The 22,260-nt window shown below is 38.0% G+C and overlaps 2 protein-coding genes and 1 long non-coding RNA gene across 7 annotated transcripts in view; 1 reads left to right on the top strand and 2 right to left on the bottom strand.

Annotated features, from left to right (window-relative positions):
• LOC141381809 (uncharacterized) overlaps positions 1-22,260 on the bottom strand; it is a 705,874-nt gene that overhangs the window by 376,837 nt on the left and 306,777 nt on the right. The gene's annotated exons all lie outside the window — the stretch shown is intronic.
• LOC141381797 (protein NLRC3-like) overlaps positions 1-22,260 on the bottom strand; it is a 49,097-nt gene that overhangs the window by 7,678 nt on the left and 19,159 nt on the right. The window contains exons 2-6 of one of the 5 annotated variants that reach the window (XM_073948342.1): positions 18,625-18,722; positions 10,835-11,113; positions 8,625-10,437; positions 4,667-4,840; positions 3,175-3,409 (exon numbers count right to left, since the gene is read on the bottom strand). In XM_073948342.1, the coding sequence (XP_073804443.1) occupies positions 3,406-3,409; positions 4,667-4,840; positions 8,625-10,437; positions 10,835-11,093 (2,250 nt within the window). In that variant the 5' untranslated portion in view covers positions 11,094-11,113; positions 18,625-18,722 and the 3' untranslated portion in view covers positions 3,175-3,405. Of the gene's footprint in view, positions 1-2,593; positions 2,641-2,976; positions 3,053-3,174; positions 3,410-4,666; positions 4,841-8,624; positions 10,438-10,834; positions 11,114-18,624; positions 18,723-22,260 lie in introns of those variants that run through there. The other 4 variants (XM_073948341.1, XM_073948344.1, XM_073948343.1 and 1 more) reach the window with 4 other exon arrangements.
• Positions 1,409-2,687, top strand: LOC141381875 (uncharacterized). Its single transcript, XR_012402755.1, has 2 exons — positions 1,409-2,253; positions 2,361-2,687. It is a non-coding gene; the product is annotated as an uncharacterized lncRNA (long non-coding RNA).

Raw genomic sequence — 22,260 nt, 5'->3', positions numbered from 1 at the left:
TATGATGACATTATTTTGTTTTTAACCAATTTGAAAAAATCCATCCCAGTGCTTACCAATATTATTGAAAAATTTGGAAAATTCTCGGGCTATAAAATAAATAATAGTAAAAGTACTCTGTTATTATTAAATGAGCAAGAGAGGAAAGGCCCCTTAAGTCATAAACAATTTGCCAACGAAATTAATGGTTTCTCTTATTTAGGGATTAAAATTATGCCCAATATAGACAACATAGTCCCCTCTAATTATGATCCTCTAATAAAGGGAGTCTTGGAATCTTTGGACAAATGGAGTGCAATGCCCATTTCGTTAGCAGGACGTATACGTATAATTAAAATGTCAATCTTACCGAAATTTTTATACCTTTTTCAATCTATTCCCCTTCCATTACCTGATGCTTTCTTTTCTACTCTTAAAAAAGCCTTTACCAGATTCATATGGAATAATAAACGACCCCGTTTGCATTTATCTCTTCTCTACCTGCCATACGACAGAGGAGGGCTTCAAGTGCCAAATATAAAACTATACTATTGGGCGACAAAGCTTCAAACTGCTATGTATTATTTTTCCACAGACCAACCATCCTGGGTTGATATTGAAAAAGGAGAATTGTTACTTCCTATACAGTTATATCTACACTCTGACGATGTGAAAAAACTTAAAAAGTCCACTCCCAATCCCTTTCTTAGAAACACTCTATCTGTATGGCACGAGGCACATTTTTACTTAGATGAGGAAATATGCATCTCTCCATTTTCACCAATATGGGGAAATAACTGTTTTATCCCTGGAAGAAATGACATGGGGTTTAAAAATTGGCAGATGAAAGGATTAAGTATGGTAAAAGACCTATATATGGAAGTTTTTTCCTATCAAAATTAAAATGAAAATTCAAATGCTTAAAAGATCAAATGATAAATCAAATGCTCAAACTATAAATCAAATGCTCAAACCGACATTGCAAATGATAAATCAAATCCTCAAACTGACTCTGCAAATGATAAATCAAATCCTCAAACTGACTCTGCAAATGATAAATCAAATCCTCAAACTGACTCTGCAAATGATAAATCAAATGCTCAAACGGACTTTGCAAATGGTGAATCAAATCCTCAAACCGACTCCTCAAATGATAAATCAAATCCTCAAACTGACATCGCAAATGGTGAATCAAATGCTCAAACTATAAATCAAATCCTTAAACCGACATTGCAAATGGTGAATCAAATGCTCAAACAACTCTGCAAATGGTGAATCAAATCCTTAAACTGACATCGCAAATGGTGAATCAAATGCTCAAACAGACATCGCAAATGATAAATCAAATGCAAATGAGGTGTCAATCAACCAGCATAGGCGGAGCTTTAAGGCGGAAGAGTTTGTTGTTGACAACTACCGGTAGCGCTACGACTTTTTCAAGGCGTTCAGATTTGCGTGCACTATTCCACGTCGTATCCGTATAAACTCGTGAAAGAGAAAGCGAGAAATCTCCTACTGATTCTGTCCACATTCTGAAGTGTTCATCAGAGGGGTACATCTATCACAGGAGGCCACGAAAAACCATACGGCAAGATGATGATGCTACGTTACATCGTGGAAAACTGGATGGATTTAGACATCTTACATGTAAGTATATAAATCCAGAAAGACGGTTCCTTGAGTTAAGTTACAGTAAAATAGCAATAGTTGAGCTACTGTACAGTGAACTGTAGAATTACTGAAAGTGTAAAGATTTACACTATATTTATTTTATCTTGCTGTAAATTATCACGTAGGAACTTCTGTAAGCACATGACGTTTCAAACGTTAATTTACATAAAGACGATTATTCAATGTCTGACAGAAAAATATAAAAGGGATTGCAGATTAGCAAATTATAACATTAAACAGACATTTGAGTGATTTGTTTGTGTTGATGTAGAATGCACTTTTGTCAATACAGCTTAGGTTAGATACATGTAATATTTATACAGTAATGTTTTCTTCTGTTCAGTTGGTGATACATTTATGAAAGTATAATTTGAGCACACAAATCACAGAGGTAACGTGACTTGTCTGGTTGTTATAGTGAAGGAAGCACACATGTTTGTGTGTTAGCTGATGCAGAGTGACTGAACAAATGCTACCATCATATTTGTTTAACAAAATATTGTTATTTCAAACCGCTATTACAACAATTTCTTTAATGTTGATTTATATGCCATTTCTGGGCTGGAGCAAGAAAACAGAGAAAACCTGAATTCAAAACATGAAGTAAGATCATGTTATTACTTCCAATTCAGAACTCAAATGAAACTCAAAAAGTGTGCTGTTAAATGACTTCTTTATTAAGAGCTTTGCATAATCTGAAATGTCCTCAGACTGGTGTGTGCAGTGATGATGATGAAGAACAGCAGTGTGCTGATGAAGGAAATGTTGAAGATGCTATAGTGCCATGGACAAGACCCTGCATCCCTCCACCTGCCTGCGTGTCCTCATCTGAGCCAGATGCTGGTGTGGTCTCTTCATCTTCAGTATGAGTCGGTTTCTCAGGCATGGACAGCCTCACCTCACAACTCTGTTCCAGTCTGACTGCAGCACTGAGGGATGTGATGGCAAAAACAAGTGAAGTCCAGCATGCAGCAGAACATGGGGTTTTGTCTGAAATACATGATTGTTTGAATAAGTTTGAATAAAGCTTAGTTTTGTATCTTGTTGACTTGTATTTATTTATCATGGTTACTATTAATAATTCTTTTAATCATACATCCATATTTTCTTTAATTGTTGATGAATACATTAATAATTTCAATAATGTATAACTACATTATTTCATTTTTTGACTGAAAATTAAGATGTACTCACCTTGGCTACATTTGTCTAGTGACTATTCATGCATAGCTGTGGTGTGTGTGTGTGTGTGTGTGTGTTTGTGAACAGCATTTATTATTTTTGTAAGTGTTGGGGTGGGCTTTGCAGTCTAGAGTAAATACTCACATTTTTCGAGTGTAAAATTTCTCCAAAGGAAGATCATCAAGCAGCTGTCCGACATCTTTGTGCAGATGTACCAATGTGCCAACATTAAAAAGGCTATCAGGTAGGGTTATCAAGTTACTGATGCTATTAGGTGTTTGTAGTGGCTATTTTCTCTAAGGAGGCTCTCTCAGTGGTCAAGAAACAAAGTCTTACTCGGGATGTCTTTTACAAGTTTTATTCTTTATAAAGAAGATCACAGTCATACAGCAACAACAGTTTCTGCAGAGTGAGATACTAAAGCCAAGTGTGTTCACCCTTTTATCTGGTTTGTACTGCTTACGAGGTCAACTCCCAATAAGGCCTCATCTACAATTACGTCAGGCGTCTTCTGCTGTTCGTGCGATATGCTCATAACAACCACACATTCTTCTTAGGATAATGAAAAAGCTTTCACCTAAAGAAATATAGTTATCTATAAAAATGTACACATAGGTTTTATGATGAACATATGGAGAACACAGATACACACACATGTAATAATGAGTCTTAGACAAGTTTCTAACATATAAAGCTCATCTAAAAATGAATTTCCATTACAGTGTTATTGCTTCTGTGCCTGCTATTTTATTTGTATTATTATGGGATTATTATCAATAACAATTATTATTATTCATTATTATGCAGAAATAAAAATTTCATACAGGCTTAGGGAAACATTGCTGTATCTTAACAATTAACATAAACAGCAAAAAGAGAACAAATGTAATAGATTTTCTTTTGATATAAGAATATATGATTATATAATCAAACACGACTGGAAAACTAACTTTAAGCATGTTCTACATGTGGATAAAAAATGTTACACAATAAAGGTAACAACAAATTAGGTGAAATTTGACAAGGATATCTTTTGTAATAAAATATTATTTTAAATTAAGATTTAATAAACCTGCCATTTATTTAAAGTTGCGCTTGTAACGTCAGTTAAGTTATGTAACTTTTTTTTTATCATCTTGCCGTATGGTTTTTCGTGGCCTCCTGTGATAGATGTACCCATCTGATGAACACTTCAGAATGTGGACAGAAGCAGTAGGAGATTTCTCGCTTTCTCTTTCACGAGTTTATACGGATACGACGTGGAATAGTGCACGCAAATCTGAACGCCTTGAAAAAGTCGTAGCGCTACCGGTTGTTGTCAACAATAAACTCTTCCGCCTTAAAGCTCCGCCTATGCTGGTTGATTGACACCTCATTTGCATTTGATTTATCATTTGCGATGTCTGTTTGAGCATTTGATTCACCATTTGCGATGTCAGTTTAAGGATTTGATTCACCATTTGCAGAGTTGTTTGAGCATTTGATTCACCATTTGCAATGTCGGTTTACGGATTTGATTTATAGTTTGAGCATTTGATTCACCATTTGCGATGTCAGTTTGAGGATTTGATTTATCATTTGAGGAGTCGGTTTGAGGATTTGATTCACCATTTGCAAAGTCCGTTTGATCATTTGATTTATCATTTGCAGAGTCAGTTTGAGGATTTGATTTATCATTTGCAATGTCGGTTTGAGCATTTGATTTATAGTTTGAGCATTTGATTTATCATTTGATCTTTAAAGCATTTGAATTTTCATTTTAATTTTGATAGGAAAAAACTTCCATACTAATATGTAACTGTCTGTAGTTATTGTTGAGTGGCAAATCATTTACCTCAGTGTCTCCAGTTTACAGTTTGGACTTTTCAGTCCATCAGAGAGAAGCTTTACTCCTGAATCCTGCAGGTCATTGTTACTCAGGTCCAGCTCTCTCATGACACAGTTTGAGGATTGTAGAGCTGAAGACAAACTCTCACAGGATTGAGCAGTGAGATTACAGCACTGTAGCCTGTTAGGAAAACAGAAATATAGATTTTGTGTTTATCTAGCAGGGCTAATCCAGAACAGAGACAACAACAATTGAATGGTGTGTTTTAGTTTGAGCAAAGGCAAAAATGACTATATGTACTCTTCAGGGCCGGAGTGGGACTCTTTTTCAGCCCTGGAGTTTCAAGCCTTAGACCGGCCCACCTCAGTTCACCACTGACTGTATTAAAATAAGGTCATTTCCAAATCAGTTTCTAATTACACTATCACGTCTTTTTTGAGAAAACAGCTGTTTTAGAACTTCAAATGTTTAACAACCCTTACAGTATTATATTTCTTTACAATAAAAATGAAAAAAAAAAAAAAGTTTCTCAGACAAGGACCGAGCCCGGGTTGACAGCGTTATAACCTAACGTGCTAACCCCTGAACCACAACAGCTGAACATGGATTGGTGACTTATCTAGTTAAGGCTAAAAAGAGATAAAAAAAAGAGCAGCGCTGCGGTAAAATAATGAATAAGAAGGCTGTGGTCAAGTAAATAAATAAATTATTTTTAAAAAGTGTGACTGCTGAGAGCAACAGATTCTGGAGCTAGGGACACAGGGGCGCCCCCAAGGGGTGGCCAGGGCCACCCCTGGGTAAACTCTGGCCACCCCTGTGGCCACCCCAAAATGATTTTGCTGTTGATATTATTAACTTACTTATTATAAACTGACGCGTGCGTGCAGAAAACCATACCCGTCCCGTGTGGCTCACGCGCTCGTGTGTGAATCCCGGTTGTTTACATGTACGCTGATAAAAAACGCGCCGCTCATGCGCCGTGAAACCGGAATAAGCCTTTTGTGAAGAGGTGTCAGGTGTTTAGTTTTGAAAGTCGACAAAACTAAAGTTTATATAATATGATGATGATACTTTCACCAAGCATGTCTATAAAGCAGAAAGGAGGGATAAAGAGTCAGGGAGGTAAGACTTCATAACATTATTTCTCGGCCATAATTCGGGTCTAAGACCACAGATAATTCTATAAAACACCTATTTTTGTATTCTATAGAATTGTCATAACTAATATTCATGCAAAAGGTTCCCTAAGTGATCTTAGCATATCACTCTGTTACATTGTTTTCCAGTAACATTTAGGATTGATGTCTGTTATTTATTTAGAATAATAATTGTGTAATAATATTAACAATAATTGTATTTATTTAGAAAAAATATAAGTACATTTTATATTTATTGAAAAATAAATGTAACTATTTAAGGAGGGTGGGTATATGGGGTGGTTTGCCCAGGGTGTCATCTAAACTAGAACCACCACTGCCCTCCCTGATCGTCATTGACAGCACACACACACACACACACACACCTTCAATACAGAGTAATGGCTATGTAATATTTACCTTAAGGTACATCAATAGAAGAAGCTGCAATAATAAAGTGGCTCAAAAAGGGATATAGATAAATGATATTATTAGGGTCTGTATAGTGAGTGTGTGTGTGTGTATTTATAGTAATGCCTTTTGTTCAGTTTGTTCACTTGTTTGTTTTATTATTTAACTCATTAATCTCAATTAATTTTAGACATGGCATATACTGTATGCTGTACAATAACTGAAAGTTATTTCTATATATGAGAAGTGTTTTTAAACTAAATATTGATTTTTATTTGGTTTGCACATGTACTTGCTTAATTATTTCAAGGAATAAATTGTGATACTGTAAGACTAATTAATTAAATTATTTAAAATCACATTATTTAATTCACCAGAAACAAAAATATAACATTACAATGAATTCAATTTTTGTTGTGTGTGCCACCCCAAGATTTGGTGTGGCCTCTTCTGGCCACCCCTATGAAAACTTTCTGGGGGCGCCACTGTAGGGACATCGGCCCTCGCGGCCAAAAAACGGACCGGCCCACCGGGAATTCTCCCGGTCCTCCCGATTAGCCAATCCGGGCCTGGTAATCTGTGTGGCTATCACCACACCATCTATATTTAGACATTTAAATGTGTTAACAGAAAGGAGAGATTCTATCTCCTATATTATATATAGAGATTCTATATTGGTATTGCATAAAAGAATAATCAAAGCATTGAATAAATGTCTTAAAATGAAATAAACTTAAGGAGAACAGATATTGTTTGTTTGTTTGTTTGTTTGCTTTATTTATAGAGCACATTTAAAAACAACAGATGTTGACCAAAGTGCTTTACAAAACGACCAGCATACAAAATCTATACCTATATATAAAAAATTTGCAAAATATGTAAAACAGATTAAAATTAATTACAATCAAAGGCAAGCGACAGAAGGTGATTTTTTAGATGAGACTTAAAAGCACCAAGAGAAGAACATGACCGGATCTGTAAAGGCAGACCATTCCACAGTCGGGGGGCTGCAGCAGAAAAAGCCCTGTCACCTCTTGATTTCAACCGCGTTTTGGGGACAACTAGCTGAAATGTGTTTTCTGACCTGATTGGCCTCAATGAAGTGTGCCAGTGAAGAAGCTCAGAAATGTAAGTCGGTGCCAGACCATTCAAACTTTTAAAAACTAGAAGCAATAATTTATATTGAATTCTAAATTGGACTGGGAGCCAGTGAAGAGACAATAAAACTGGTGAGATACTAGAGAATTTTTTTGTCCCAGTTAAAAGCCTAGCAGCTGCATTTTGAACCAGCTGCAGGCGTGCTATTGATGCCTGTGAAACTCCAGAATACAAAGAGTTACAGTAGTCCAGTCTTGACATAATAAAAACATTAATGACAGTTTCCAGCTCTTTAAAAGAAAGAAAAGGCTTCAATTTGGCAATGTTCCTTAATTGATAGAAACCACTTTTGACGACTGAGTTTATTTGCTTGTCAAACTTTAACTCAGTGTCAAAAGTAACTCCAAGATTTTTTACGTGACTGTGGACCTTAGGCTTGATCGAACCTAATTTATTAATTGTAGATTCACAGACACTCGGAGGACCAAACACTACTACTTCAGTTTTTGATTCATTCAAGTGTAAGAAATTACCAGCCAGCCATTCCTTAATCTCGTTAAAACAGGTGAAAAAGGACTGTAAAACAGAATTTTCTCCCATTTTCATAGGCAAGTAAAGCTGAGTATCATCAGCATAGAGGTGGTAGCTTACATTATGCTTCTTACAAATTGCTGCCAAGGGAAGCATGTAGATAGAGAAAAGAGCTGGGCCCAAAATTGAACCTTGGGGGACACCACACTCCAAACGTGCAGATGAGGAAGAAAAGTTACCCAATTCAATAGAAAAGGTCCTCCCTGAAAGATAAGAACTAAACCAATTTAAAACATTTCCTTGAATCCCAGCCCACAATCTTAAACGCTCAATCAAGATATTGTGATGTATTGTGTCAAATGCCGCAGTCAGGTCTAGTAAAATTAGAAGTGCGCATTTTCCAGAATCAACCGTCAGAAAAATATCATTAGACACTTTTAGGAGTGCTGTCTCAGTGCTATGCCGTGTCCTAAAACCAGATTGAAATTTGTCAAGAATGTCATTTCCAATTAAGTGACTAGAAAGCTGTTGAAAGACAACTTTCTCCAAGATTTTAGACTGAAAAGACAATTTTGAAATTGGTCGATAGTTTTTTAAATCTGATGAATCCAGATTGGTTTTTTTTAAAAGGGGTTGTACTACAGCATGCTTAAAACAAGAAGGTACGACTCCACTCAGCAAAATTGTATACAGCAGGAGATCAGTAATGCTTATTTGAAGTGAAAGATTGCAGATGTGTCGCAAATTAATGTGTGAAATGGGCATAAGTGTATACATAAAACTCTTACAGTGCTCTTGTGGTGTTTTTGACCACTGGTATCAGTCTCATCAGTGCTTCATCAGATCTTCTGTATTTCTGCAGTTCAAACTTCTCTTGAGTCTCTTCTGACATCAGGAGCACAAACACCAGACCAGACCAATGAGCAGAGGACAGATCCTGTGTTGTAAAATTTCCAGACTTCAGACTCTTCTGGAGTTCCTCCACAAAGTCATCCTTCAGTTCATTCAGACAGTGGAAGAGGTTAATGGTCCTCTCTGCTGATTTCTCCTCCTCTATTCTCTCTTTGATAAAGTCAGTCGTGTCTTTGATGTTTTCAGGTTTGAGCTTCAGTCTTGGGAGGAGCTGCTTCAGGTTATTCTGATTAGACTCCAAAGAGAGACCCAGCAGGAACCGGAGGAAAAGGTCCAGGTGTCCATTCTTACTTTGTAAAGTCTTCTCGACTGCATCCTTATGAAGTTTAAACAGGGGCCTTTCAGAGAGTTTCCATGTCAGTTCCTTTTTCCAGGAATCAAGAAGTAGATTTGCTTTCTTGTTTTTGTAAGTAAAATACACATAGAGAGCAGCAATGAACTCCTGAACGCTGAGATGTACAAAACTGTAAACCTGTTCCCCTGAAATGGGGTTTTCCTCCTGAAATATTCGAGTACATAATCCAGAGAACACAGACCCTTCCTTGATATCTAGGCCACACTTCTCTAGATCTGTTTTGTAGAAAATCAGTTGTCCTTCCTGCAGCTGTTTCAAGGCCAGTTCCCCAAGCTTTAGAACAATTTCATCAAAAGACCAGGCCTTGGCTTCAGGTTCAGAATTATTGCTGTATTTTTCTTTCATCTGTTGCTGTTGAGACAGTAAGTAGCTGGTATACATCCCTGTGAGAGTTGTGGGTGTTTTTTTATTGCTTTCTTGACCCAGCAGAGGCTGAAGAACAGTGAGAGAGATCCAGCAGAAGACGGGGATGTGGCACATGATATACAGACTTCTGGATTTCTTGATGTGGCCGATGATGTTTCTAGCAACCTCAGGACTGCTGTTTTTGATGAAGTACTGCTCCTTCTGCTTATCACTGAATCCTCGCACTTCAGTCACACAATCAATGTAGTTTAGTGGTATCAGACTGGCTGCTGCTGGTCTGCACGTGATCCAGATGAGGGAAGAGCGTAGAAGCTGTCTCTTTAAGAGATGTGTTACTATCTTACTCACTGTCATTTCCTGGTCAATATTTGCAAATCCATTATCCTCCTTAAAGTTCAATTCAAAGCGATATTCATCCAGTCCATCAAAGATGAACATGACCTTGCCTTGTTTTTCAGGAAGAGAGCTCAGTCCTCCAGTTCTACTAAAGAAGTACTTGTTAAGCAGACCTATGAGACTGTACTTTTCATCTTTAATCAGATTGAGTCTACGGAACGGCAGTGGAAATATGAAGACTATTTCCTGATTGTCTTTTTCTTCAGCCCAGTCTAGGATGAATTTATTGACAGAGACAGTTTTTCCCACTCCTGCAATCCCCAGTGTCAGGACTCTTCTGTTTTGTCGACCTGTGTCAGGCTGAACTTTAAACATGTTGTTACACTTCAGTGGTTTATCTTTGGCTGTCTGTTTGTGGTGTTTTAACTCCATTTGTATTACCTCATGGTCATTCTCTCTTCCTCCACTCTCATTCTCCACCACATATAGATCAGTATAAATATCATCCAGGTACTTCTTACGACCCATCTGCGAATTACCAATCAATATCTGCTTATAGTCCTCCTTTAAGTTCTTCTTTAGTTCATGGCTGATGTTTGTGTAATCAAGAGGAGTTTTACTGTTTTCTGAAGCTGCACCATTACAAGACAGAGAGAAAAAACATTAAAGTAAAACATATTATTCCCTTTATTAAAAAAAAAAACAATTACATTTATTTACAAATTTAGAGAAACAAAGACAAACAATATATTCACATTCAGCATAAGCAGACATACAGCTTCCCGAAGCCCATAAATGTTGATATTGTGAAATGCAAGCACCCATTTACATGCATTAGCATTATGATTGGCAATCACTGTTGCCCATAGCAATGCTAAATCTTAGACGGTTCATCTGAAGCTGTGCAATAAATGTTATGACAATACATCTGACTTAAAAGCCTTGCTAGGACATAGCTATAATATGGAAGATTTAATCTGATACATATGTGAATATTTGAATAAAGTTTGACAATGAATGAAACAATACCTTGCTTCTGTGTATTTTCCAGCTTTTCAGCCAAGTCATTCTGGTTTATTTTCCTCAGGATGTCCACTGTGATCTTCACAGCTCCTTCTGGTCCAAAACACGACTCCATCTTATCCACTGTCTCCAACCTGTCTGCATTCTCCATTTCAGATTTTGAAATACATCTATAGTCATTCCTTAAGCACCACTGAAACTCTTTTAGTTCAGCTTCTACCAGTTCTTTCAGTGAGTTCTTGAGCAGCTGTTTGACATTTTCCATGGTGCTTCACTCATTCACAGCTACAGGACAAGAGCAACAACATCTGAGTTAGTTTCACAATTAACATATGGACCTAGGCATTTATTTCTTGTTAGAATAATAAAATTAATATGAGTAGAAACTTAACATTTCAAAAATCTACATTTTGAAAATTGATTGTCACTATTTTAAGTGGTACACTCTGAGAAAAAAATGTAGAATGTTGTACAAAAAAGGTACAAACCCTTGTCACTGGGGCAGTACCTTTTTATGGGACAAAACTGTACCTTAAGACATGATTTGTACCATGGGAAACCAAAATGTACCTTTGTTTTTTTTAAACCTGCTGATACAATATTGTACCTTTACCAAAGGTACAAATCTTATCCATGAAGGTACCACTAAAGTGACAAGACACTTAACAGTTAACTTGTACCTTAACAGTGTCAAATGTGTTCCTTCAATAGCTATTTTAAGGCATTTTGCTTTATCCAAAATGTGTCGGTTTGTTTTAAGTAAATATAAAACATTATTACATTTATTAAACAATGTTTCAGTTTACAAAAAAGTTTTTTTGAGTAATATCACATTTACAATAAAGAATAAAAATACTTTAACAAAAATCAAAAGACCTACTTTTGCAAAAAATTTCACACTATTCACAAAAATGTTACAGAAGCACATTCTCCCATGTACAATATAAAAAATAATTATCCAATTTTCAACACTTTTGTAATCATCTAAAAGTAATTTAATTTACTTAATTTTAAAATAGAAATAGAACTATGCAAAAGTATTGTAATGAGATATTGTATGCACAATGTTTGATTATTTCTAAATAGTAAAATATCTGCATGAACACTTTGCATATGCAGGATATTTGCCAGCTCACGTATGTAGTAGAAAGCACATGCCAAAAAGTTTTGGATATTATGGGGTGGGTATCTTTTTTCCAGTACTGTTCAGAGACTTTACAGAAGCTAGAAAAACCTAAAAGGGGCGGGGGGCGATCCGGGGGAAGAGGGTGAAGTTCCAGAAATTTTTGTAATTTCTGTAAAAGGCCCATTGTAGACCTTTTACAGTTTTACCAATTTACAGTTATATTTTATGTACTTTATTTGTCTTCTTTCTGACAGCATTGTAGAATGATCACAAAAATTGAACACTGAAAAAACTGACAACTAATATAATATAATAGTTCCAAGATGTACTTGTACATGGTCATAATCCTCTGAATTAAATATATATATATATATTTTTCTATTTTGATACACATGGCCACACGGACAACAAGAGCCATTGGCAATTGGGCTGCCAGATCCTCCAGAGTTGCCAGATCCCCTTTCCTGAGTTCCCGGAGAGGGTGCCAGATCTTCTTGAATCCTGTAAATGGCGGGTTCTAGATCCTCCTGAATCCCCCATGTAGCTGCCGTCAGATCCTCTTAAATTCCCAAAATGGCGAGCAACAGTTCCTCTTGAATTCCCCGAATGGCAAGCACCAGATCCTCATGAATCCTACAAATGGCCAGAGCTGCCACCTGAGTCCCTTGAATTGCTACCAGAGCTGTGAGACTTAAAGATAAGCTTCACGATGGAAAAAAAACACACAATAAGGCAATAAAAAACAGGGAAAACAAAAGGCTTACTAGGCACCGACCAGAGGGGTATTGCACAAAAGTGGAATAAAGAAAGCTAGGATAAGAGAAAAAGCACAGCTGGACTTAGTTTAATTGGGTCCTTCTGGCTTAGTCCAAGAATCTGCCGAACCAGCTGTATTCCTCCCTGTTTAGAGACCTTACTTGCGCCATACTCACGTTAATGACAAAGGCAGACTCGTCCAGGCTTCTGGAGGCCTCTTCAACCTCCTGGATGGTCAAATTTTGGAAGACTCCACAGCGGTGCCCTGAGATGGAAGTTAGGTAGCCAGTAAGAAAGCCATAGAAGCGCCATTGTTGCCTAGTGTTTGGGTTGGACTCCAGGCTATCTGATGAAGGCAGTAAAGTTAGACAAATTAGACCACCAATGGTTTAAATTAGCCAGAGCCGCTGGTGCCCTAAAGCAAAGGGAGGGGGCGGGAAAAAAACATTTCTGCTCTGGGTTACCAGCAGCTCTAGGTTCACCCAGCTAAACCAGCCACGAAAGCCCGCCCACCTTCCCCCGAATGGAATTCCATGATGTGGCTGGTTCAACCAAGAGCTGCTGGTGCCCTGGAGCAGAAACGGAGGAACGAAAAGGTGGAAACGTTGACCGGCAGACAGCTCACTTACCAAGGAGGGCAGGGATCTTCCTTCCAGCGGTCTGGTGACAGCGCACCAGGCTGGCCTTGGCTATCAGTCTGCTCTCCTTCGCCTGCTTGGTTCTGACCTTGTGCACGACAACACGCTGGCATATGCCGCGAATTAGAGCTCTGACCTCCCTGCGAATCAGTACCAGGGCCGTGCTGGAGAGGCGGCAGGAGGCCGGCAGGGTTTCCAAGAGGTAGTCTAGGAACTGGGCTATGTTTTTCAGGTAGTGCTGTTTCGTAGGCTCGGCTATCCGCGTCCGGCCCAGCAGGGCAGCCCAAGCTCGGATTCGGGCCGGCTGATAGAGAAACAGGAAGTTCTCTGGCTCCGCGATGCCTCTTGCCATGTAGCCCAGAAAGGTCGGTAGGCTCGCTGCCAGGTTGAAAGCCTTCAAACTCCCCCAAAAGCAGGTCTGCAGAACGGGTACAACCAAGAGTACACAGCCCTGAAGACACAACCCCACTAGACCAACAGTAAAGTGCCACAACTATACTCAACTCAGCATGGGGACATAGTCCGGGAATGGATAAGCTTGCGGGTCCAAAGCTTCCGGAGGCTCGGGGGCGTCGGACCTCATCGAACATGCACCGTTTTGGTGGCGGCTCCACATGCGCCGGCAGTGGGAGCTTTTTTGTACGACCTGCTACAACCATATCGATATGCACCAACCATCGAACGGGGGTCCAGACAGCTCATAACCCCAGCACTACTGACCCTGGCATGTGGCTTGTTTGATGGGAGCAAGCTGGCGCGGACGCCGGGCCATAGACTCCCTGCTTCTTCGCTAAGAGCACCGGGATGCGCCCGTGCTGGCCTGAGGGGACAACTTGCACTTCGGCTTAGGTTAACAGCTCAGCCACGGGCCCCTGACTTCCATGGGGCGCGCCCACCGGCCTTGCCCGGGTTTGGTCGCACCTCCTGGGGCAACAGGCCTGCTCTTAGACCCCTGGTTCGTTCAATCGCTAAAGCCAAAATTGCACTAAGTGCCCATTTCTTCGCCTTCTCCGAAAACACAACGGCAGGTCAGAGAAACCCAGTATCACGCGCGCACCTCCAGGCGCGGGACATGCCGAAAAAGGTGGTCTCTCTTCGGCCATGGCTTGGTGGACTCGGGCCCGGGTCTAATCAACGCCTCCGGTGAGCGCATCCATTGCGTTTGCCAGCGGTCGTTCCAAAGACCCACCTTCCCCCGCTAAAGATCCACCATCCCGCCAAATGTTAGTTGTTCCAAACAGCAAAAAAAAAAAGCATTTTGTTTACCAAATCAAGTTTTTTACTTTCCACTAGAAGCTCAACAGCACTTCAGACATCTGCAACTCTTTAGGACATTTAAAGCCCCTATTATGCATCTATCAAGCTCTGACAAAGTCTCATACATCATTAATCTTTTCTGATCCTTCCTTTAACAAACGGCCGATGTATGCCCCATTGTAAACGTGTAGATTACGGAAGCACTCATCATAAAAATTACAGAAAAACAGCACAAGGCTGGGGCTGTAATGCTTTTTTTTTATTTCAAAAATAAACTTCAACCACTGACTCTTCACAGCCTCATCTTTGGGTGTATAATAACTTTCTCTCATACTTCAAAGCACAGCGTCTTCATGACATGATCCAACCGGAATCTGCTACAGTGTTTGTGAGTGTTTTCAATTTTCTCAAGTCTGTGCACACAACATATCGTTGTCACGCCAACACGGCTAAAGATTTGTTACCCCGACAATTTATTTGAACCACTCTGTGTTGACTCTTTTATACATGAATCAATAGTTTTAACCTTCTGGGTTCTGAGGGTGTTTTGGGGCTCTGGGGAAGTTTTGACATGCACTGACATTTGTGTTGTTTTCAGTATCTTAAAAACATATAAGCATAAAAACATAACATATAATACAATAAAACAAATAGCTAAAAAGTGATAACACTGTAAACAGCACAAATGAATGAAACGTTTTTGCCTGGTTAGTGAAAAACTAAAATTTTGAAGTCACTGAATCAAGGCTGTGAAACACACAGAGAACATTTGTGCACAAGACTTTTGGGAACTGGATCTTGTAGCCTAGTGTTTTTGCTTCAAAATGATGAGAGAATCTTGTTTACTTGCATCTTGTTTATTTGCTCACAAAAAACAATATAATGAATTAAAATTTCTAAGTCACTTTTTGAGTTAAAATGGTCTATGTGAGAAGGCATGAACTATCATTACTATGCAGTGAGTCACATCTGAGAAGACAAAGACCTGCATAATGAGCTGCAAAATGAGCCATCAGACAGGTATGTGACTAAGAGAATGAACCTGAGAAAAAAAATAAGTTTATATATTTGCAGTTTATTTAAAATATATCTATCACACAAAATAACTCGAGATACACTTGTGAGAGTCAGCACACTGTATAATACTCTGTAAACTATATAAACTTGCACATAGCAAATCTAATTAAAGAATAAGCAAGATGATTACATAAACTATATTATTAACATTTTTGTGATGTTCACTGACACTAGTACTAATTTACCTAACAAACTCAGTTACCATAGGAATTATAAACTGAACAGCACCTGTTTTTTAAACAACTCTCAGTATTTATTTTTCACAATAGCTTATGCATATATATACTTGATGAGAGAATCGAATGCAAATAACAAAGAAACTATATTTTAACACTAGTAACCACAAATAGGATTACCATACTCACATGAAAAACATTATTAGCAAGTTACAGTGAATAATGAAGTTGTTTTGAAGCATACTATAGTAAAGTACTTGACATAATTTATTTTATTTATTCAATAGTTGCTGTGGTTATATAACCACTAGCAAGGACATATTTTATATAAATCATGAAGGTAATAATAAAAGGCTTACTTGACAGTGTAGGAAAAAATGAATTTATTTTTTATTACTTTTGTGTCTTTAATTTTTTATTAGAAAAATATTCAGACTAACAACAGATTAATCAACCTTTCTCTTATGTATGAGATCACATCTTGACCTGACACGCTTCCTGTTTATTTTTATTTTTTACTGTGCTGCATACTTTTAGAGGAACTGCTGACCAGAGGAAATATATTAAAGAATAAATTTAGGGTTGTTCTGGACTGCGGTCTATACATGTCACAAGTTGCCATGATGCTTGTAGAAGTTGTAAAAAATATTAGATACGCACGTAATTGTTCAGTTCTGGTATGCAGAGAAGGGTTGTAGAAAGAGGAAGTATGTCTGGGGTACAAGAGCCAAAGGACTGCAGAATTACTCATAAGTGACATTACACCAAACTCCACCTGTTAATATCAGTTGTGTATATATGCTGGTGTCAGGAAATGTATGTTAGTTGCGAACCTCTTGAATGTAATTCTTGTATTGCAATGGGGTAACGTAACCCAGAGCTCTGTCATTGAATTGTTTATTTGTATCTAATAAATTACTATTATTTTTTGGCATTGAAGAAAAACCTCTCCAGACCTTTTCTTATTGAACACACATGGAATTGGCTTGATATTCCAACAACAGGAATTCTGTCCTTTGCTGAGTCTAGACATTCTTTAACATGCGCTCGTCATCAGAGTCGCACTCTTCCTCTGAGGAGAAAGTAAATTCTTCAGCGCTGTTTAGTATCATGCTTCTTCACTCGTGTAGCGTGCCAACATTCAGTCGAAAGTAAGTAACTAAAATAAAGCTTGTCGTTTTATGTCATGTCTTGCCATGTCTTGTACATTATTACCTGGCACACTTTAGTTCATTTTTATATGAACAGTATGCTCACTGAGTGCGGGATCACGTTCGCTGTAATGAGGAGACAGGAGAATCTGTACTTACTTTTATACGGATTACAAGAAAAGAGATTATTTTTTTCTGGCTTGAATTGGTTAATGCACAAGTAGACATATCAAGCTTTCTTTAGAAACATCTCTCATATTTCTTTGTTGAGTATTTGCTGAGTTTCAGTTCATTTTAATGACGTGTTTTTCCTGACAGACCATATCTTGCACAAGTCTCATGCAGGATATTTGTAATATCAAAGCCTCGTGAGCGTGGTAGCATTACCTCTAATGAGCTTAGACTGAGAAACTAAAAATAGCTTTGGTTTCATACTGATTACTTTATCAAACAATATTTGTTTTCAACATGCACATGAATTTAAAAATAGAGAAACTTCAAGCTTTCTAAAGATATGTGTCTCATCTCTAGGTGTTTGGTTTTCGTGTTTGTGAGTTTCATCGCATTTTACTGACGCGTTTCTAAAAACAGTTCACGGAGAAAGAAAAGACAGATTGCCTACACTGTTTATTATCCTTGTTTTGCAAAAGCGCACACGTTTGTTGTAATTGTGAGTGTACACATTGAAAACTAGACACCTAACAGATTTGATCGATGTATTGATCTTATCTGTACGATCAAAACTGAAAGTGTAATTTAAGTTTATTTCAGCTTAATGAGGTAAAAACTTGTCAGACCGCGTATACGTGGTCTTCGACCCCATGGGATTAAAAATGGTGCACTTTCAGATTTAAGCCTTAGCTGGATATTTCACCTCACTTAGAGCTGTGTTACACACTGCATGAAAGATCATTTTCAAAAACCCATAATAGGAACTCTTTAATTCACTGCATTGTCCTTACCCATCACCTTCTTGTCAGCTGAAGATTTTGCTAAATGCTTTACTGGTAGGACTGCAACCATTAGTGGTATATTTAGCTGCTAAGATCCACTCCTACTGCAGAGAAATCACTCTCCTCCTCCCTCACAAAGCCAGAAGGGTCCAAACTTTTCTTAGGCCAATGTACAACTTGCTCCCTGGACCTCCTTAGTTAGAACATCTCCACGTGAATGAAAGACCATCACCTGCAGCTTAATCCAGCTAAAACTGAACACCTTGTGTCCTTCCTGCAACTCTGACTTAACACCATGGCTGGGTCCGAAACTGCATACTTCCATACTATATTGTACGCTAAAATCAGTATATGAGCCGAGTATTATGTCCGAAATCATAGAATTCGAAAATCAGTATGCGAGCAGTACACGGATGACTTACTACTTCCGGCAAGATTCTGGAGTGCGCATAGCATACATGCTGCGCTATCCCATGATGCCCCACGAGCAAATTCATGAATGGGAGTAAAGTGATGCAATTGACACAGGTAGGTCACGTGACCATGACAAAATGGCAGATGTAGTACGTCCGTATTCCATTCGTACTTTTCATGTTCATACTGTATAGAACATACTTTTCTAACGCCCGAGTAGTACGTTTAAATTCAAATGCAGTACCTACCGAGTAGTAGGCGGTTTGGACGCAGCCCATATCTTCTTGATCAAACTGGAGTCAGCTGCCATTAACCCTTTCCATTCAGTCAAGATTCCTGGGGTGATCTTTGATGACCAAACACAGCAAAATCATGCAATTATGAACACTTTGAGATGTTCAGTAAAGTCAATCTGAACCCTTGGCTCTTCAACCCATCAATGGCTGTATAATTTTGACGATTGAGAAAACTTTTTTTTTTTAAATTTTATTTTAATTTTAAAAACGATTTTCCCTATTTTAGAGGAACATTTGTTAGTTTTTTTTTTATATATGTTCTGTTCTACTTTTGTGTTGAGAATTAGGAAATGTCATGATCTTTGAAATGTATTTAGAGAAGATAAATAATGTAAAACAGGTGACAGTTTTAGCCACAGCAGTTGTTTAACATCAGAATCAGCTAAACCGCAACACTTTAGGCAAACAAAAGAAGGTCTGACTGGTGAAACTCTTCAGGGTTTTCAACTCATGTATCTAGAAATAAAATTGTGTGAATCCACATTACTGCACATCACTTTTATGATATAAAGCTATTCAGTCCTTCTTTTCCACAAATGTACACTCATAAAACAAACTAAATGCATTCATGGATACTATTATTGCAGTTTGAGTTTTCTACACTTAAGAGCTTCTGTAACTCGCTGAGCTTATGCTGTGTGCTAAAAAAACGGACTGTTCCTGTCTGAAGTAAAAAAGAGTCTGTAATTAATCATTACATCAAAATGAAGCTGTTGAGTGAGTTTCTGTCTCAGAGTTCACAGAAATATGATAAGAAATACAGTCTGAGGATCACAGACTCATTAATGAACACACAGAACACTCATGAACACACAGATCATTGACAAACACACAGATCACTCATAAACACACAGATCACTCATAAACACACAGACTCATTAATAAACACACAGATCGCTCATAAACACACAGATCACTCATAAACACACAGATCACTGACAAACACACAGATCACTCATAAACACACAGATCACTGACAAACACACAGATCGCTCATAAACACACAGATCACTGACAAATACACAGATCGCTGATAAACACACAGATCACTCATAAACACACAGATCAATGACAAACACACAGACTCATTAATAAACACACAGATCGCTCATAAACATACAGAACCCTCATGAACACACAGATCGCTCATAAACACACAGATCATTCATAAACACACAGACTCATTAATAAACACACAGATCACTCATAAACACACAGATCACTCTTAACACACAGATCACTCATAAACACACAGACTCATTTAAAAACACACAGATCACTCATGAACACACAGATCACTCATAAACACACAGACTCATTAATAAACACACAGATCGCTCATAAACACACAGATCACTCATAAACACACAGATCACTGACAAACACACAGATCGCTGATAAACACACAGATCACTCATAAACACACAGATCAATGACAAACACACAGACTCATTAATAAACACACAGATCGCTCATGAACACACAGATCGCTCATAAACACACAGATCATTCATAAACACACAGATCACTCATAAACACACAGATCACTCTTAACACACAGATCACTGATAAACACACAGATCACTCATGAACACAGATCACTGACAAACACACAGATCACTCATAAACACAGACTCATTTATAAACACACAGATCACTCATAAACACACAGATCACTGACAAACACACAGATCACTCATAAACACACAGATCACTCATAAACACACAGATCACTCATAAACACAGATCACTGACAAACACACAGATCACTCATAAACACACAGATAATTCATAAACACACAGATCAATGACAAACACACAGATCGCTCATAAACACACAGATCATTCATAAACACACAGACTCATTAATAAACACACAGATCACTCATAAACACACAGATCACTCTTAACACACAGATCACTCATAAACACACAGAACCCTCATGAACACACAGATCGCTGATAAACACACAGATCATTCATAAACACACAGATCACTCATAAACACACAGATCATTCATAAACACACAGATCACTCATAAACACACAGATCACTGATAAACACACAGATCACTTATAAACACACAGATCACTGACAAACACACAGATCGCTCATAAACACACAGATCATTCATAAACACACAGACTTATTAATAAACACACAGATGACTCATAAACACAAAGATCACTGATAAACACACAGATCACTCAGAAACACACAGATCACTGATAAACACACAGATCACTCATAAACACAGATCACTGACAAACACACAGATCACTCATAAACACACAGATCACTCATAAACACAAAGATCGCTGATAAACACACAGATCGCTCATAAACACACAGATCACTGACAAACACACAGATCGCTCATAAACACACAGATCACTCATAAACACAAAGATCACTGACAAACACACAGATCGCTCATAAACACACAGATCACTCATAAACACAAAGATCACTGACAAACACACAGATCGCTCATAAACACACAGATCACTCATAAACACACAGATCACTCATAAACACAAAGATCACTGACAAACACACAGATCGCTCATAAACACACAGATCACTCATAAACACACAGAACCCTCATGAACACACAGATCACTCATAAACACACAGATCACTGACAAACACACAGATCACTCATAAACACACAGATCACTGATAAACACACAGATCACTCATAAACACACAGATCACTGACAAACACACAGATCACTCATAAACACACAGATCACTGATAAACACACAGATCACTCATAAACACACAGATCACTGACAAACACACAGATCACTCATGAACACACAGATCACTCATAAACACACAGATCATTCATAAACACACAGACTCATTAATAAACACACAGATCGCTCATAAACACACAGATCACTGACAAACACACAGAACCCTCATGAACACACAGATCACTGATAAACACACAGATCACTCATAAACACACAGATCACTGACAAACACACAGATCGCTGATAAACAAACAGATCACTTATAAACACACAGATCACTCATAAACACACAGATCACTTATAAACACACAGATCACTCATAAACACACAGATCACTGACAAACACACAGATCACTCATAAACACACAGATCACTCATAAACACACAGATCATTCATAAACACACAGATCACTCATAAACACACAGATCGCTCATAAACACACAGATCACTCATAAACACACAGATCGCTCATAAACACACAGAACCCTCATGAACACACAGATCACTCATAAACACACAGATCACTCATAAACACACAGACTCATTAATAAACACACAGATCGCTCATAAACACACAGAACCCTCATGAACACACAGATCACTCATAAACACACAGATCACTGACAAACACACAGATCGCTCATAAACACACAGATCATTCATAAACACACAGATCATTCATAAAAACACAGATCATTCATAAACACACAGATTGCTCATAAACACACAGATCACTCATAAACACACAGATCATTCATAAACACACAGACTCATTAATAAACACACAGATCGCTCATAAACACACAGAACCCTCATGAACACA

This window comes from Danio rerio, chromosome 4, assembly GCF_049306965.1.
Source record: "Danio rerio strain Tuebingen ecotype United States chromosome 4, GRCz12tu, whole genome shotgun sequence".
Lineage (NCBI taxonomy): Eukaryota > Metazoa > Chordata > Actinopteri > Cypriniformes > Danionidae > Danio > Danio rerio.
This window is presented reverse-complemented; position numbering and strand designations above follow the sequence as displayed.